The sequence below is a fragment of the Lagopus leucura genome, unplaced genomic scaffold (assembly GCF_019238085.1).
Source record: "Lagopus leucura isolate 7727_CA_CO unplaced genomic scaffold, USGS_WTPT01 Super-Scaffold_100001, whole genome shotgun sequence".
In the NCBI taxonomy this organism is placed as follows: domain Eukaryota; kingdom Metazoa; phylum Chordata; class Aves; order Galliformes; family Phasianidae; genus Lagopus; species Lagopus leucura.
In genome coordinates this window covers 92,298,441-92,317,179 of record NW_024962262.1, presented here as the reverse complement: position 1 = coordinate 92,317,179, position 18,739 = coordinate 92,298,441, and the positions used below count along the sequence as shown (strand labels likewise).

General features: G+C 38.3%; 1 protein-coding gene across 1 annotated transcript in view; it reads left to right on the top strand.

Annotated features, from left to right (window-relative positions):
- ALCAM (activated leukocyte cell adhesion molecule) overlaps positions 1 to 18,739 on the top strand; it is a 121,789-nt gene that overhangs the window by 88,836 nt on the left and 14,214 nt on the right. The window contains exons 3-11 of the mRNA XM_042866476.1: positions 1,019 to 1,238; positions 5,798 to 5,862; positions 6,255 to 6,342; positions 7,194 to 7,376; positions 12,152 to 12,279; positions 13,919 to 14,048; positions 16,944 to 17,056; positions 17,911 to 18,046; positions 18,125 to 18,258. Of these exons, the coding sequence (XP_042722410.1) occupies positions 1,019 to 1,238; positions 5,798 to 5,862; positions 6,255 to 6,342; positions 7,194 to 7,376; positions 12,152 to 12,279; positions 13,919 to 14,048; positions 16,944 to 17,056; positions 17,911 to 18,046; positions 18,125 to 18,258 (1,197 nt within the window). The remainder of the gene's footprint in view (positions 1 to 1,018; positions 1,239 to 5,797; positions 5,863 to 6,254; positions 6,343 to 7,193; positions 7,377 to 12,151; positions 12,280 to 13,918; positions 14,049 to 16,943; positions 17,057 to 17,910; positions 18,047 to 18,124; positions 18,259 to 18,739) is intronic.

Here is an 18,739-nt window from a genome sequence, read left to right as displayed (position 1 = left end):
CTCCCGCTCGTTGCCCTGGCTCTGACACCACTCATCTCCTGTCACAGCATCGTCATGCTTTTGTGGGCTCCGCAGTCAAGCTGAGATATTGTGCTGGGAGCACTGTTACTATCAGTGCCGCAAGGTGCAAGGGATTAAAGAGAACTAAAACCTTTTCCAGCTCTCAGCACAATATTGAATGTAGAGAGGGATTCAACCTTTCACCTCACCCTACTTAAAGGGGGGACAATGTCTGTCCCTTCTCTGTGCAGGGGGGTAATTGAGTCCTGCTCAGCTCAGCTTGTACTTTTGTCTTTATCTTCAAAATAAAATTTTTATACGGTAGGTTTGTGCAAGGCTCTCAATTTTGTATTTGTTTTCAGGATGGCAACTGAATACTGATTGATATAAGGAGGATGTCTAGCAAATGAAGTTTTTTGGATTATACTAAAATGCATAAATAACAATATTTGCTTGTATGTATATTTTTATTCTACAAGCTATTGGGCCTTTAACAACAAAAACAAAACCAAAAAAGCTAAAACCTAATTTGGAATAAAATAGGCAGTTATGCCTGATTAAATCCTGCATTTGGAATGAAGTCTGACTATCCCAGGCAAACAATATGAATATGTAAAACAATCATGAAAAAGGAAACTGAAGCTTTTGAGCCTAGCTTATTAATGCTTCTATTTCAAATGGATTTTCCATATACTGAGAATCAGGTGGTGCCAAAACCACCAGCCTTGATCATAGAAAGCCCTGTGTTGTGCTGCAGTTGAGCCAAAGGGTTGAAATTGCTTCCACTGATGATACTCTCAGTGTGTGCAAGAGATGGTTTATTCTAGCTGTCATATGACACTGAATTTCTTGCTCATACAGCAGAAATTAATCAGCAAAAAAAGTAATCTCCTGTACCTTTAACATTATTTTTTTTAAATTACAGCTTTGTACCGATTCCAAATATTTTGGGACTTTGAAGTGAACCTGATTGTTTATGCAAAATAGAGATGTCTATCCTTTTTTTTAATTTTTATAGGAAATGCCAAACGGATCTCCAGTATTTATTGCCTTCAGATCATCAACAAAAAAGAATGTACAGTATGATGATGTACCAGACTACAAAGACAGGTTGAGTCTCTCAGAAAACTATACATTATCCATCAAGAATGCAAGAATCAGCGATGAAAAGAGATTTGTATGTATGCTAGTAACAGAAGATGATGTTTCCGAGGAGCCAACGATAGTCAAAGTCTTCAGTAAGTAATCTCGTTGTTACTGCTGTTAGTATTCCTCAGTATCTGAATCTTGAATTAAGGAAACTTTTGTTTAAGGGGAAGATTAAAGCCAAGAAAGTAAGCTTGGCTAAGTAAATTACTAAGACTAGCAAATTTCTGCAGCTTTCAAAAATGTAATCTACTGGTAGCATTTACGTAACAGGACTGCCTGCACTTACAGTTTATTCATGATAAGTGCTGGCTCAAAGAGAATTTTAGACTTTGATAATGACTCACTTATGTGATGTCATTTGGCCTTGGAAATGAAAAATGTAAAATTAGCATTGATTATTTTTCATTTGTTCTCTGAGTGAATTTTTCTGCAGGAGAGAAATGTTAACTGTGTGTGCTCTGAAGGATTAGATTAGCTGAGACATTTAAAGCATCTCTGAGCAGGCAGTATGCAATGGCATGACCTGTGAATCTGGGAGAGCGGAGCTGAAAAGCCAGGTGCTGTCCCCTGGTGCAGTTCTGCAAGGTTTATTAGCATTTGGTAAACTAGGGATCACAGTGGAGATTTTCAGAGTGCTGAATGTGTTTGAGGTTTTGCTTTTGTATTTGTTTGTTGGAAGTGAAGCTCTGAGTCTGTCAGAAGCCTGACTTCCTGAGGCTTCTTTCTTAGCAGCTTCTGAAGATCCTTCTGTTTTTGATTACTGAAGGCAAATTGAAAGGTCTCAAAACATCTGGTCTGTTGAAAGAGCCATGTGGCATTTACACCTTTGTGAGCACAGTTGGGTCATTTTAGACTTGGAAGAACTGGTCTCTTTGCGCTCTCCCGTGTCCTGGATTTGTCTAGGTTAGCAGGTTAGCAACCAGCCAGCAACAGCACCTTATGAGGAACTTTACTTTGAACTAAACCTTGCGTGCCCTGAATGTCAGTTGGTGGGAGGCATTAAGTGAACTCTGAAGCACTAGTTTTGGTTTAGCTGCACTCAAAACGAGCCAAAAGACTGTGTGCTCTGACACAGACTGGCACTGTGAACCAGAGCAATCCTGCTCTGAATTTGCAGGCAAACCTGAGCTCTTCCCAGTGGTGATTCAGAAACATAATTCCTCAAAATTTGAACCACCTAACGGAGGGACATACATTGCTCTCTTTTAGGGACTCAGATCTGCTGAGGCTAAGGCAGAGTTCATATGTGCTGTCCTAAAATTGCAGTGGATGTTGTTGTCTTTATAATATTTTTCTAGGGCTTGTTTTAGCCTTTGCTGCTCTTCAGATACAGGTTTATAGAGGCAAAGTAAGTCTCTGTCATCAGAATATGTTGCTTTCAGAGGCTGGCAGTTTCAAACAGAATCTCACAGAATCACAGAATTGTAGGGGTTGGAAGGGACCTCTAGAGATCATTGAGACCAACCCCCTGCTAAAGCAGGTTCCCTAAACCAGGTCGCACAAGAATATGTTTTGGAAGGGAATTCCTAGGATTTTCTCTGGGAGAAAAGAAAACTTCAGTGTTATCTTGACAGAAGTTTATCAATGGCATAAGGAGTGTGAATGTAGACTGGTAGTCAACAATAATACCATTTCCCTTGTTTCACATTGAATTTGACCTCGAGAACAAGTGAATTAATGACAACAGGGGCATGTATGCTCAGTGCACACGTAGTAAGCACAGTGCTCCAAAGGAAATGATAAAGAATGATCGTGTTTACTTATTGCACAGCAGTAAATATGTAGATGAGACAGTGGTGTATGGTGAACTAAATACTTACTGCTTGAATTACTGTGTACTGTACTAAATATTCAGACAATGCTAACTCAGCCATGGAGCACAGCTTGCGTATTTTATAGTCTGCATTAATACTAATAGAGAATGCTACTGTTTATTGAGGAAAACAAGAGTAGAGGATGCTACATATATAATGTGGCAGACTTGGCACAACAAGAAAAAATTACCTTTTTAGTGTTTCATTTTGAGTTCACAACTTTATTAAATATATTTATTTAATACATTTGTGCATTTAACTTCCTTGTGTCTGTTTTGGGGGATTTCATTTGTTGCTTTTGCTTGCTTGTGTACTTGTTTGTTTTAATTATGAAAGAGTTAACGGTAGCCTGCAAGCTTCATTTATTCAGTGGCGTTTCTAAGTGGAGCTGAAGTGTTTTGTTTCTTCGGTGGAGTTTCAAAGCTACTTGAACCACAAATGCAGAGCTAAGCTGCCATAGTGCAAACCCTCGTAAACCAAACCTCAGCTGTATCCCAGAAGGCTTTATTGAAGCCAGGTTTCACTGGAGCTTGTCACATCCTCAGCTGTTGCTACCTGATTAGCTCAGGACTAACGAGCCAGAATGGCTCATTGCACAGCTCCCACGTGCTAGTCACACTCACTGGACTACTCAAACAAGCTCTTCAAGCTTTCCAGATGGATTCTGTCAGCATCTTGTTCTGGAATTAAGTGACCAAGGTTTCCAGAGCAGAGCAGCACAGCAGCCACTACTTGTTGCCCTACCATGCCATAACCCAGCTGGTGTGGGTCATGAGCACTTTTCTGGCAGTTGCAATGCCTGTGCAGGACTATAGAGTGTCCTGGCAAGCTCTTCAGCCAAGAGATGAGTGCTGGAGTGAAGTTGCAGACCCATCAAAGTGTGTCCTGCTGCTGCTAAGCTTCAGATTTCATCCTGCAATGTGCCAATATTAGTCTTGTGCAGTGAATTACCTTGGTGTGCACGCTGTGGCTTGGGGGTCTGGCAGCAGGCCTCTCAGCTATGGTATGTGCTCAGAAGCCAGGGCACTGCATGGCAAGGGGCACAGCATGGCAGCCCTCTGCTCCCCTTCAGGCAAAGGGTGTGAGGAGGAGGATACAAAGCACAGCACAGATCTTCCTGAACAGGCACAGAGTGCTGCCCTGAGGGACAAGGGAGATGCAAGGAGGGAAAGATGAGGGGAGGCTGTGTGGTTTGTGATTTGATCAGCTGGCGACTGCCACAGGAAATCAACTGTGCCTGTGCATGGGACCAGAAAATCTAAACCAGAAGGCTTGTTAATTGTCTTGTAAAAACTAATTTGTTTGTATTGACATGGAAATGTTTTATCCTTGACAGATTCTTGCAGAAATAAGTTGATCTTTTTCGTTTAAAAAAGTAAAGGGAAATAAAGATGCATGTAGCTTTTAAAAATATGTGCCTTTTGCTCTGTTAATGTTTTGAGGACATTGTGATGGCTTTTGGTGCATTGCTTCCACTGTTTCTTTTGTTTTTGTTGGTGCTTTTTTTTTGCCACAAGCAAGTTGTTGGTGCATGTCAGATAAACAGCTTCTTTTACTGCCTTTCATTTCCCTTTTGAGCTGCTCTTGTTCCATTTTGGCATAGTCTTCCAAGCAAAGGATGTCTGTGCACACACATGCACACACAAAGCAAATGAATTTTTGAGGAAATAAGTAGGCTTGCTATCTGTGCCAGAGTAGGAGTAGGGTTAGGGTTAGGGTACACCTGCAGATGAGTTACATCATCACTGCATTGAGATTTTGGCATGATGATGTGAAGTTCACCGGGAATGGGATTGCTGGCAGTATGTTATAGGGCACTTGGTTTGGGAAAAAGGTTCTGTAAGCTGACGTGGTAAAAGATGTCTCAGTGTGTAAATGTATATAATGCATGTGCTTTCTCAAGCAGTGCAGCCAAAATGCAAAGACTTTCTTTGACTGTGGAAACACTGATTTATTTTGCCCTCTCATCTCTCCCCACTGAAAAAAAAAAAAAAAGAGGGAAAAACTGTTTCTTTTAGAGACAAAAATTTGCATTCCGGGCTTCGGGCCAACTTGTTTTAACAAACGTTATATAGTGTCTATAAAGTACTTTTTTACTTTTTTATGATGGAAACACTGATAGTTCCTCTACTTTGGCAAGCTAAGAGGTCCATCTACCACAAAAAAAAAAAAAAAAAAAAAAAAAAAAAAAAAAAAAAAAAAAAAGTAAATAAAGAGACATGCAGGGACTGAAGAAAAAGTTTTTGTTTTTTTTTTTTAAGAAAGTCTTAACCAACTTAAAATCAGTTAAAGTAATTGCAAGTACTTACTTCTGTCAATTTATTTCTTAATTGTATTTAATTTCTTATATGTAACAGTACCCTCTAGGAGAAATAAACATTAGGAGAGTGATTAGGTGGAATTTGCTCCTTTATGAAGTGATAGCTTAGTTGTAGCAGTATCACTAGTAAAGTGATTTTAATGTTGCTGTATTATCTGTACCGGTGGTTCCTTCTCCAGCATGTGTGTTATGTAAATCAGATAGATCAAGTTATCTTCTCCCGGACACCTAACTGTCTGCCTGGCTACAATACATATTGTCAGGATGCATGGAATTTATTGCGGAAAGTAGGACACATTTTAAGGGTATGTTTTTTCCTCATCTCCAGTCTTTTTGCTGATATTTAAGTAGAAGATCACTTTTAAAGGCAAAGTATAGATAAGGCTATACCAGCATAGGCTGTTCTAATTAGTCTTAAAGTTCACACATCTTGTGGTAACTTTTGTTGTTTTTTTTTTTTTTTGAAACTGTTTGTTCTTCTATCACTAGTACCTTTATCCTATTTATGTTTTAGAACAACCCTCTCAACCAGAAATCTTGCATCAAGCAGACTTCTTAGAAACAGAGAAGCTAAAAATGGTAAGAGCAGCATTCTCCCTCAACCTTGCGTGCTTGAAGGCTGCCTACAGTTCCTTTGCAGTGAAGGCGAAGAGAGGTGATGAACTGAGGCTGAGAGGGTGTGTGTGCATGTGTGGCTGTGAGAGGTTGCGCTGTGTAGCCAGACTGTGCACAGAGTGGCTTCTTCAACCAGTACCCTAATAACCCTGTAAGCAGGGTCCATCCTAATTCTAGACCCACAACCGATCCCTCTTCCAAATTGTACCTAAGCCTCACTTATGAGATTTACCTCATTTAAAAAAATATATCTGGTGTTAAACTTTTGAACTGCCTAGAAGTTTTATCCAAAACAAAAGCAGATCTGTTAAAACACAGCAAAAAGAAACAGTGACTAATTTCTGTCTGTTCTGCAGCTTGGGGAGTGCGTTGTGAGAGATAGTTATCCTGAAGGCAATGTTACGTGGTACAAAAATGGGCGAGTTTTGCAGCCTGTGGAAGAAGGTATGTTGCAGTAATGGATGTTGTCCTTGAATTCACGTACGGATGTATGTTGAAGAACTGTGTTTATTGGAGTTACTCTGTTTTAGTCTTAAGACTAAGTCTTTCAGAAAGACTACTTATACAGAAATATGAAACTGGAAGGAAACTACTTGGGTGCCTCCTGGAGAACCCAAGCTATGCCATATTATTTCTTTATGTCATATCACAGCTTAAAAAACACATTGTGAAGAGGAGAGTTGACTTTGTTAATGCTGTTGCAAAGTAATTCTTGAACCTATGTAGCTAGTAAAAACTGATATCTAATTTCCAGCTTCAGTTTTATGCCTGTCCAGTACTGTGTTTTAGACCACATAGATGATAGCCTTCTTATGCAGTTATTTATCCTTCAGGTTGTTCAGGAGGAATTCTTCTTTACCCCACGACTTTCAACTTTAATTTTGATGGGCTGATTGGACCATAACATTTTAGTTTCCATAAAACAGGAGAGGCTTACAAAATTAAGTTATAAATGTGATCTTAAAAATTGTTTTTGCTGGCACTTCTGAGGCCTTCTTACTGCCTGAGAGATTTGCATTAAAACAACAACAAAAAATTGCAGTTAGTTCTTTGCTTTGCTTTGATTTAAAATTTGCAGTGTGTTAGGAGTATGTTGTTGATAAAACCTTCCTAGTACATGTCAGTGGCAACACTGGAGGAAAACTCTGTGTAGTTTCTTAGGTAATATGTCATGTTACTTGTGTGTTTGCAGCCTGATAACAGTAAATAGGGAACAGGCAAGCAAGAAGTATCTGCAGTTGGAAAAATGTTTCACATTCTGGCCATGTGATAATGAAATAATATTTCCTTTACAGTTGTGGTCATAAATTTGCAAAAGGTTGAGAACAGATCTACTGGACTCTTCACCATGACATCATCTCTTCAGTATATGCCAACAAAAGAAGATGCAAATGCTAAATTTACTTGCATTGTGACATATTATGGACCATCTGGCCAGAAAACAATACAGTCTGAACCAGCTGTCTTTGATGTTCACTGTAAGTTACTAAAAAGTATCTTCTGCTGTACAAAGTCTACCTTTGGGGAAAAAGAAATAATTCTGAGACAGTTTAAAACATTACAGATATTGCTGCTTGACTATTGAGATGGTGTTTTCAAAGCTGATTTGCAGTAAGAAGATCTGAATAAAGTGTAAGGGTAATTTTTATTTATCTTTGGATTTACCTGGGTTTTCTTTCTTTCTAACAGTAGAAATACTGATTATCAAGGCTCTACTGCTATGAAGAAAGTAATAATTAAAAAATTTACTGTGAAATGGGTTTTTCAGAACTTTAGCAGAAGATGGGGCTGATGAGAATGACTCTGTGTGCCTCTTGAAATATGCAATAAATACTCTGTATAATTATTTGTACGCTGAGATCCTTTTCATTTCTTGCAAAGAAGAGTCAGCACAAGCAGCTAATGCTGGCAGACTACCTTGCACAAAAATGTAGTAGCTTGTCTACAGCTGTAAGATGCTGATATTTACATTCAAAATGTGGCATTTGAATCTTGGTAGACTTCTAATTTTAAAGTAGAGAATGTATGTGAATAGTTACTTTAAGTCCCAAAGCAACTTCTTTACTGTATTGCTGACTGACATAGAGATCATAGTTCTCCTCTGAATAAAGAAAACAGACAATTGACCAGGTAGGTCAGAGGAGGTGCTAGCTATTGGAGAGGGTTTCGGAGTCTTGTAAAGGGACACTTCTGAAGGACTGAAGGCAGAAGGTTGTAACAGAAAGAAGAGAAACAGGAGATATTCCTGATGCCCTGTAAACTGTTGTTTCTTTGAACATTTTAGGTAATACCTCAGTTTATAAAAAAAAGTCCCCACTTTGGGAACAATAAAGCCTGAGTACACAGTCCAGATATCTAATGAGGCCTTAGTATATACAGTCTAGCAACTCTGTGATCCAAATGAATATGAAGAAAATGAATACAGCACATCTGATGTCTGCAGCCAGTAGATGTGTGCCATTGCTTTGAAAATGAGTGTCTTGGACTTGAAGTGACAGTCTATTCTCTACCTAGATCATTGCTTGCTTTTCCTTTGCAGGTATAGCTTGTTGAGCAGCAGAAGTAGGGGATCAGATCTTGGAGTAGTTAATCCTTATTTTCACCCAGAAAAACCAGTGTAAATTAAGGCCGCCTTTTCACCAAGTGTTTCTTCAGAATGACAACTGCCTGAACTAATGGAAAAGAAAGCCTCTGGGATAACAGATAAACCATTATCCTGGGAAATTATATAGAGATTTCAAGTCTGCAGTCACCAATTCCATTGCTTTTTTGTTTTGTTCTGTTTTAAGTTTGGGTCCACTGGTTTTCTTTTCTGGCAGTTATGGAACCCGTGACCACAGAAAGCTCCTATTGCTTATGGCAAGGATCTATAGGAAAGAATTGTAATGATTAGAAAGAATTTAATTTTTTCCCAGTCAGATAGGTTTATTGCTATTATTCCCCATTTACCCATCAATTTAATGCATTAGGCTACTTTGCCTATTGAGGATGAGGCTCTTGCAAATTTCTGTGATGTTTGTACTACATCTACTTGCTATTAAGAACTACTCAATGTGAAAGAAAAAAAGCTGTACAGCATTGAAGAATAATCTCTGCATCAGACACCACACATACCCAGTATTAAAGATTTGTTTGCTAGACTAGCTCTTTTAATCCTGGTCTAGTAACATGCAATTTAATTAAGATAAGCTCTTCCTCCTGAGATGGGAAGCATCGTGCTGCTAATTAGCCAACAGTGGGAGGCAGGCACAACCTTCAGTACTAAAGAGACCTTCCGAAATTTCCTTTACCATTAGAGTAAAGAAAATTCCCATCTCCTTTTTGCATATCTTCATTTGCTGTAACTTCCGTTTCATGCTCTGCTTAAATGCATCTCCAAATGGATTTCTGAAACTCTTTATGAACTTCTGGAGCTTCAACAGATAGATTGCTTGACTGGTATTATTTAATGATAATTAGGTCTGATTTGTTTTTGTTTTTAAATTTGGTTCAGTGGTCGTAGTTGATTTCTTTCTCAACAAATGTGATTTTTTAACCAGTTGAAAGTAATGTAGATTTAAAAAAAAAAAAAAAAAAAGCCAGGATTGTAATGGGAGTCTTTCTTTCAGCCTTTTTTTTTTTTTCAGTTTGTCTGTCAAACTATTATGTTTTGCAATTTTGGAGGAAGTTGAAAAAAAAAAAAAACATAAAGAAGGACTGCTGTTCTTTGTAATATCTAGTGAGATTCACTGTAACTTTTTATCACAAAGAAATGAGGAAAGCACAATTTGAACCATGCCTAAACAAGATGTTTTTGTTTCAGATATACCTGTTTAGTTAGTATTTAAGAGATGTTTTACTGTTTTTAGTAGCTCAGGATTTGTGCCAGCTCCTGTTCTGAAGTGGACCTCCTGGAAGCAGCCAGCCTCTGAAGAATGAGCAAACTCCTGCAGAATGCAGTGCTAACTGGAGATAGGTAGCTCAGCTGGCAGTAGTTATCAGTGCTTGACTACAGGCTCTCATTTGCAGCTGTAGCCAGCAAGCTGGATAAAGTAACTTGATTAATGCAGGAGAACTCCTGGCACTGGACAATTAGATAATGTCTGATTGTATCTAAATTATCTGGACTGCAGTTGTGTTTTGTTCTGCTCTGAGTTAATTAGTATAAAAGGGTATTAGGCAAAATTTCCTATCATGCCCTGTTTTTAAGTGTCTGTCTTGCTCAGGATTAACTCCTTTCCACAACAGATAAGAGTCAAAGGTGCTTTTTCAGTCATGCTGCTTCCAGTATCTGTGTTTGTATTAAAATTATACAAAATTATGTCAGTTGCGGACACATTGGGTCTGGGATGGTGGCATTCATTTACTAACTGCCCTCTGGTGTCTGCTTCTACTATTTTGCTCTTGAAGAAAGCAGATACAAAGTTGATGGTTTATAGGACAGGGTGATATGGACCTAGCCAGAGATACGTGCCGCTGAGCAGAAGGACATCCCTTCACCAAGCTGTTCATGCTTATTAGTGAAGGAGAAGCATGTTGCTGTGCATTGCTTCGCATGAGTATTGCACTGAACGTTGTCACTGGGTTGCTTCTTCCTCAGAAGGGTGATCTGTTCACCTTACAGAACAATTTAATCAGTCTCTTGCTATTTCCTTTCATAGTTATTTTTTTTTCCAGTTTAGAGAATGAGATTAAAACTTTCCTCCCAGCTGATGGAAATACATAGAAGGGTAAGATACGCCTAGGGGAAAGACCGGTGGTTTGCATGAATGTCATTCTTGCTTAACTGTGTCCAATTTTCAATCCAGTTCAGTTCATCTCTGTGGGAAAAAACAGTTCCAAATTAAAAGTCCTGAAGTCTTCCTCAGTATGATTCATCTCCTTTTAATTCAGAGACAATGCCTATGAAATTCCAGGATTTGTAGTAACATTTTCACCTTTGGTACATAACTTGAAAAAGGGAGAGACCAGTAGGCTGGCTCTGGGGTCTTTGGCTGAGAAGCTACCAAGAAGAGTGCCTGTGATTTATGACCAGCTGCTATCTCACATCTCACTATCTCACATGTTGTGTTCCACACCAACAGCTGGACTTCCCTTTCCTCAGTAGTAAAGTTGTGATTCAGTGCGGCAGACATTGAGGTAGATGTTTGGATGTGGATAGGGAGCCAAGGGCATGTGGAGGAGAGAAGGTAGGGCCTTTTGACGTCTGGTACCACTCTTCCTATGGAGAGAGATGCAGATCTGCATTAGGGCTCCCGGTCATTGAGAGGCCACAATAAACTGCAGCTCATGTTATTGAAAAATCCCATAGCAGAAGATGAATGTGATGAGTGCCTTAAGGGGTCAGAAGGGTCATAGAGCCCATGCTTCATTAAACACAGAGAATCAGCGGTCAGACAAGGATTTCTCTGCTGTCTAGATAATTTTTTTTCATGTCTAATAAGGTGTGCTGTACTGTGTCTTAGTGCAAGACATGCATCCTTGGAATTTTATTTATTCATTGAAATTAAAGCAGCGAGAGTTATCTGCCAATAATATTTCCTTTAATTTTCTTCATTTTATTCTGTATTTGAAAAAATTTATTTAGGCTTCTACTTAGGAAGAATAGCATCTATTAACATATACTTCGTCTTTGCCTTAAAAAAATTACTCAAGTAAAATGTAAGTTATAGTTCAACTTCAGTGAACATGACAGAAGTGCGTTACATTTACAGTTCTGTTGACTATGTTAAGGGTCCTATTATGTTCGTGGAATTCATCTTTGTGAAAGGTTGTTGTGATCAGCATACAGAATAGGCTGAATAGAGTTGCTTAGTTCATATTTCTTCCTTTTAATGGAAGAAGGCTAATATCTAATACTAATGCAAGGCACTGAGAGCCTCTGTTGTTGTTCTGATTGCTGCAGTCCTCCATATAGCAAGCTTCACAGAGGACAAGTTAATCCCTCATAATGAAATCATGGTGTGAAGCTGTTCGTGCTGATCAGGGTTGGATATTTTTTCCTCTTAAGCACTTCATAGAGTTGTAGTCATTGCTGTGTCAGTGGTAGGATATTTTAGTTAATAAAAATGATTTTTTGTATTGTATGGCTTCTTTGTGGTTACTTGAATTAGCCAAAGTATGGAAAGTGTGATGGACTTCAGGTCTTCTGTAAGAAAGATCAACACATGCAAATAACTTTATCATGATGAAATCATGAACACTCCAGCCATGCATATCATATTACTCTGTAGTTTTTTATGGAAGCTATTAAGTGTGTATGTTGTTTTCACAGATCCAACAGAGAAGGTGACTATTCGAGTGCTGTCACAAAGTAGTACCATTAAAGAAGGTGATAACGTCACTCTGAAGTGCTCAGGGAATGGCAACCCTCCTCCACAGGAGTTCCTGTTTTACATTCCAGTAAGTCCTTCCTTGCTGTCACTGTGTAGTGAAATATTCTGTATGAATCCGTCTTACAGACATTGATGCTTGTCAGTGCATACGTGACTCTAAAACAAATGAAGGAAGGAATTATAACTATATTGAAAGATAGACATTGGCCGTTACATCAGACTCTAAGAACATCTCACCTGAGTTGGCAAAATAGTTTGAAAGAGCCTCCTTCCCCTATCCTAAGATTTTTGGTGTTTCAACCTACTAAAAATTGCCATTCTTCATTTCACATCATCATATATTTTTTTTTTTAAAAGAAGTTTTGACAAAAGCAGTTTATCATTTTGAATATACCATCTTATTTTGGTCACAATGGACAGATTCAGCAATGAAAGTACGGGAAATTAATTCAGCCTTTTTTTTTAATTTACTTTCACGGGTGAATCTTTGCAATTTCTTTTAGTTCTGTATTTATTAATTAAACTGTGTGGTGGCATACAGTCGTAAAGAAAAAGAAACAGCGTGAGAGTGCAAGAGAAAGTGTAGAACAAATCTGTCAAATGTATAAGATGACAATCAGGAAAGATAAAGGGTTTGATACTGTTAATTTTAGTTTTGTTGGAATCCACAGACAGATGCGGCTTTGTATTTTAAGATTCCTACCTTCTTCCTGTGTGCTGCTTCTCTCTCTCTTCAATATTATATCCCCTTTTTGTTCCTATTGCAGCACTGAGCAGAGTTGAATGTGAGAGCCAAAAGCTATGGCATGCTTGCGAGTATTTCAAAAACTGTATGTGTAGTCCTTCAAACATAATCCTTTTCTACTTTAGGCTCCTGGCATGTTTTGGTTACTGAAGGTTAGCAAGGGAAACCAGGAGTTGAAGTCCTCTTCAGCCATTTAGGTGCAGTGAGTCATCCTAGGAATTTACTGCATGCCATGTGTCTCCTTGCTCTATGGTCACAGTGAGCAAGCTGAACACTGCAGTCCGTCTGATCTTCAAGTCTCCCTGCTACTGGGAGCTGGAATTTGCAATTCCTTTGCAAGACTCGTGGGTATTGTGACAAACCTGGTAAATCACTTTCTGGATTTATAGATACGAATTAGACTCTCATTCTGTACATGCTTCAAAGGTGTTCAAAGACAGTCAGCTGTTATCTGGTAGAAACTGGGGAATGGGACAAAGCCCCAGTTTCTGTGGATAAATGCATGTAAGGTAGTGTATATGCTGATGTGGATAGAGCAGGGCTGTGCATGTTGAGTGTGTGTAATGCAGTACATTTTACTTCATGACCTTCTGAAATGAGCATGACGTTTGAGATACAAATTAAGAAACGCAATTTGTTTTGCAGTTGCAGTTTCTCCAACCCTTTCAGTCATCTTTCATCATCTTTCTACTGAACTTCTGGATTTCTTATTTTCATATTCTCTTAAGTATGTTAGCTGTTCAACTAAAAGAGTAAGCTTTTAATTGTAGGGTTTTATAAACTCTGTGGTCATGCAGGAAATAAACATTAGTGTTGTTAATGGGTAATTGCATTTCAGTAATACTGAAACTAAATGTATTTTGGTGTATTTCAGTAGCCTTACAATTAAAAAAAATCCCCAACAAAAAAAAAAGCTTTCAGCAGGCTCATATGCAATAAATGTTTTGTTTTCCATCCACAGGGAGAAACAGAAGGTATAAGAAGCTCAGATACTTATGTAATGACAGATGTGAGACGAAATGCAACAGGAGAATACAAGTGCTCTCTGACTGACAAAAGCATGATGGATGCAACCACCATCACTGTGCACTGTAAGTCATTGCATTTTGTATTTGGATCCTTTTGTATAAGGATAGAAAACATAACTTGCACCTCTGCTTTACTTAAGGAGATCTCTCTAACTGACTCATGGTGAGCTGAATGATGTGGCTTGTTTGAAGTAATTAAGGTTGGGTTTTAAAATTTTTTTTCCTTTCAATGTATCTCTGCTTAAACACCTAAACTTTCTCAATTTCCTGGCTTAGAGATTCACTTTATGTAACCATTGTAGGTTATATACTGCACTGTACAGTGAAAATTCTGATATTTCATGTGTCACGATATGATAAATTATTCTGACCCAGCAATGCCTCAGAATGTGCTCAGACAGACAGCGGCTCGCACTGAAGGTTGTTCTTTGCAGTCACATTCACATTAGTCTGATGTCCTTTCATCTTATCTCAATAAGGTTAACACATAAGGAGAAGCAACTTAGATATTCGTTTTGTTCATGTAGTGTTTGGGGTTTTTTTTCTGTTTTTTTTTTTTTTTCTTTTTCTGTTTTTGTTGTTGTTTAGGTGAGGCTCAGAACAGTTCTGTACCTCCTGAATGCCCAAACCTTTGTACCTGTCCTTAAAATAATACTTTTTAATTTGTATTAAATTTTATTTTCCTCCTTTGCTTCATTACTTTTATTTTCTCATGTGGATAAGTATTTCTGCAGTGTTACACTGTAAAAGTGCTCATTCTGAGCCAGGACTTTTCATTTCCTCACTTCTGATCTTGACACTTTAGGTTTTTCATTTCCATTAAAAATACAGGCAATACAAAATTTTGTTTACACCGGTGAATCCATTATGAACTTCACAGAAAGCTGAACACTGACATTTGGGCATCTGAGTTACCCATCAAATATAGGGAAATACTGTATTCATAAAGCAAATTTTGGGTGGGAGAGAGAAAAGAAAGAAATCAAATTGCTCTATGGATTCTTCCTCGAGGGAATCCTATGAGAAATTGTATGTTAATTCTATGTTTGCCTCATAAAAGAACTTCAGAAAACAGTGCTTCGAGCTGTGCAGTTCATCTCACATAATGTAAATTTTCCTGAACATCTGCGACAAGAAGACCCATGTGTGAGAGGAATGTAGTCTCACTTACAGCACCAGCAAGATGGAGTTGTGGGGGGCTCAGGCTTGCTACCCTGGCGGAGGACTAGTTTGAAGGATTGAACTGAGGCTCAGTGTCGGTCTTGCTTGAGATGATGGCCAAAAATGTAATGAGTTTCTCCTTTCTGTGGTGTATGTGAAAGAAGATGCTCATTGTTCTTTAGTGATCTCTGGTTTGAGGTGATATCATGCTTCAAAGAATGAAAAGTTTAAGTAAATGTTGGAGAGTCGCTGTGGGGGGGGGGGAAATGTAGCTTTGTCTTCAACCCACTCTTCTGACTCAAGAGGAGCTGAGCTAGAAGAAACAAATCTCTTCCATTTTTTTTTTTTTCCCCTTGTGAAAGCAGTGGTAAAATCTGGAGTAGCTTTTGTTAATTTTCTTGGGTTTGCTAGTTGGGGAGGTGGGGGAAAGAAAGACTAAAGAAAAAAAATACAGTTTTTCCCCTTCAAGGCGTTTCTTTCATTCATGCGGATCTGGGACCTCTCAGAGTAGCCATTAGACTTTATAATACAGATAATAATGCAGTCTAATAGTACTGGATGGACCATAGACTCTCCCTGAAGTCCTGCTTTTTAATGGTGTTCCCAGGGCAACCGCTGAATGAAACCAATAGTCAAGTTCACTGTTTTGTTAAGTAAAACTCACTGTTTTTCCCTCCTTTACCAACTGTGATTTTGCCTCAAGTATATATATATATATATATATTTAACTCCGCTTAAAAGCCAAAAGGATACTCTGCAGTGCTTTTCTAGTGCTATATTCATGATGAAACCATGTATGCTTGCCATTTGAGCTATTGTGTGTGTGCATCTGTGATAGTTATTTGACCAGGCAACTTGGCTCACAGGCAAAGCTCTGTGAGAAGGGAAGCAAAATAGAGGTTTAGCTTGGCAAATTCTGCTTTTCTTTCATTGTAGGATTTTCCTGAAAAAGCAATCACTAGCCTGCCAAATCCATATACTCAGAAAATTCTGGAGCAGTGTTTCCTGATCTTTCTATTACTGGGTCTCACCCTCCCTAGCGTCAAACACAGCTATCACTGATTCTGCAATTTCCCTGAAGCCAAAACAGGTCAGGGAAAGCTTGGACTCTGAGTAACACAAAATGACTTTTAAGTTACTAATGAAAACAAAGAAATCAAAGGGCTTCATGTGTGGCCACCCAGCCTTATAATTCAGGCCTCTTGTCTCTTCAGTCAGTATCATCTGTCACACGCTACATTGACCACTCTCATCCTCTCCATATGCTCAGCATAAAAATCATCTTGTTTTATCAGATTTCCGAAAGTTACCCCTTGTCCTCCTATCCTCTTCTCTGCATTTTATTAAGTAACTGTTCAAATTAATCTGTCCCCACCTGCTTGAGTCCTCCACTGAAAGTACACTTGAATCTGGCTGAAAAAGAGATTCCCTCACAGCAGCCTGTGCTTCCTCTTTCAAGAAACAAATACTGCTATGCTGAATACTCCTGTGGATTCTTGTGCCTCTTTTTTCACCCTTTCAGTAGTACAAGGGTGAAAAAAGATATCAATTTGTCTAGTAATTATTAAGTTTTCACTTTTCCTGTTAGCCTGTAATTACAGCAAAAATGTGAATGTTCTTGCAACGCCTGTTTTAGAATAATTCTGTCTTCTTCCTTTCTTCTAAGTTTGATTTAGATTTTATTGAGCAAATGAATGTAATGAGTGCAATTAGTCACATTTTCTTTTCTTGGAAAGCCTATGTTATGGCACAGGCATTCTGAGATTACCATTTTGACAAATGTTCTTTGTGCCCCAGATCTGGATTTGCAGCTTACTCCTAGTGGAGAAGTCACAAAGCAGATTGGAGAGGCCCTGCCTGTGTCATGCACAATTTCTTCAAGTAGAAATGCAACTGTGTTCTGGATAAAGGTCAGTGATTCATCTACTTCACACTTCATCTGTGTATTCATCACTTCATATTACTGTTGATACTTCAGTGTTTTGGGAGGGCGGGAACTATGCTGATTTGGCTTTTGGAGGCCTATTGTTAAAATGAATCTTATGTGCAATGCTAAAATAAGAGACACCACTTTAAATTGATGACTAAAAATTAGTTACTGTAATTATTGGCTCAATTCTCAGAGAACTACTGAACAGTATAACACAAATGCAATTTTATTGAAATGGTCTGTATGAGGAACTTTTAGAATCAGGTCCTGCTAAGAGGAAAAAGCCCTTTGAAGGAATTTGAATTTATCAATTATTTATTTATTTATTTTTGGTAAGCTTAATCTCGGTCCCAGTAAATTTAGCAGGACAAGGCTGGTTGAGAGATTAGATGTTGGCTGCTGGCTGTTCAGTGGGTGGTTAAAAAAAGTAGCTGTTGTAGATAGCAGGTTTAAAGAACACCAGTACTGATGGAAACTAAAAATGATGATTCCTGAGGTCATTTAGTAGTGAACTCCTAAGCTCAGTTACTAGAGGTGTGTTGATAGTGTGTCAACTTGTACCAATAGCATTTTTCACCAGACTACTGGCGAAGCTCAGAAAAGTTGTTCCCATCTATGCCCTTGACTTGAAGGTGAAGAGAAGCGGCTTATATCAACATCCAATAGTTTCCACTTTTCATGCTCAGATGTTGCTCTCTGCTATTTGAAGGTGGTTACTAACAGGGAGACACTTGAAGTGTAAGACTCTAATCTGTTAATGCCAGTCACTTTTGTAATGTAGAGGTTAATGTATTCTGAATTAGAGTTCAAAAGATTAACTCCTTGCTCCATCAGGACAATACCAGAATGAAAACAAGTCCATCATTTTCAAGTCTGCAGTATCAAGATGCCGGAAACTACATCTGTGAAACTACTCTACAGGAAGTTGAAGGGCTAAAGAAAAGAAAGACACTTAAACTTATAGTGGAAGGTAAGGAAGCAAGAAAGCTATGATTATTAATTATGCTGTTCATAAATAAAATGTTTAACTGTAATATTTTTCAAATAGGAAAGCCTCAAATCAAAATGACAAAGAAAACCAATACAAATAAAATGTCTAAAACAATTGTCTGTCACGTGGAAGGATTTCCCAAACCAGCAGTGCAATGGACAGTTACTGGTAGTGGAAGCCTCATAAATAAGGCAAGTATCTCTTTTACTACTTTAAATCACGCCTCTTATGTTTTGGTGTATAAAGTCAAGAAAAAATTTGGAAGTAATTAGATGAAGGAGTTTAATCAGTTTTATTTCTTTGAGAGAAGGAGGGTAAATTATATTACAGGCTTATGTGGACAATAGCTACCTGGTACCTGCATGGATAATTTCTCATGATAAAGGGCTTATGCATATTGCAAAGGTAAAAAGTTTCCCTCACCTACAAGATGAAGCTGGAAGGAGAAAAAGAAGTTTGTAATTAAAATCTGCATTTTAAAGTTATTCAGTCATTTTGCTTGGATAATGTGGCTTTGCCAAATACATAAAGGATTTACAAATACTCTAAAATTTGTGTTAGAAAGTAATAAGGTACTTGATGTAGGCATTAGCTGGGGGAAGTATTACAAGTAAAAATCAGAAAATATGCTCACTGTAGTTCCTAATGGACTTTGCAGTTTTATCCTAATGT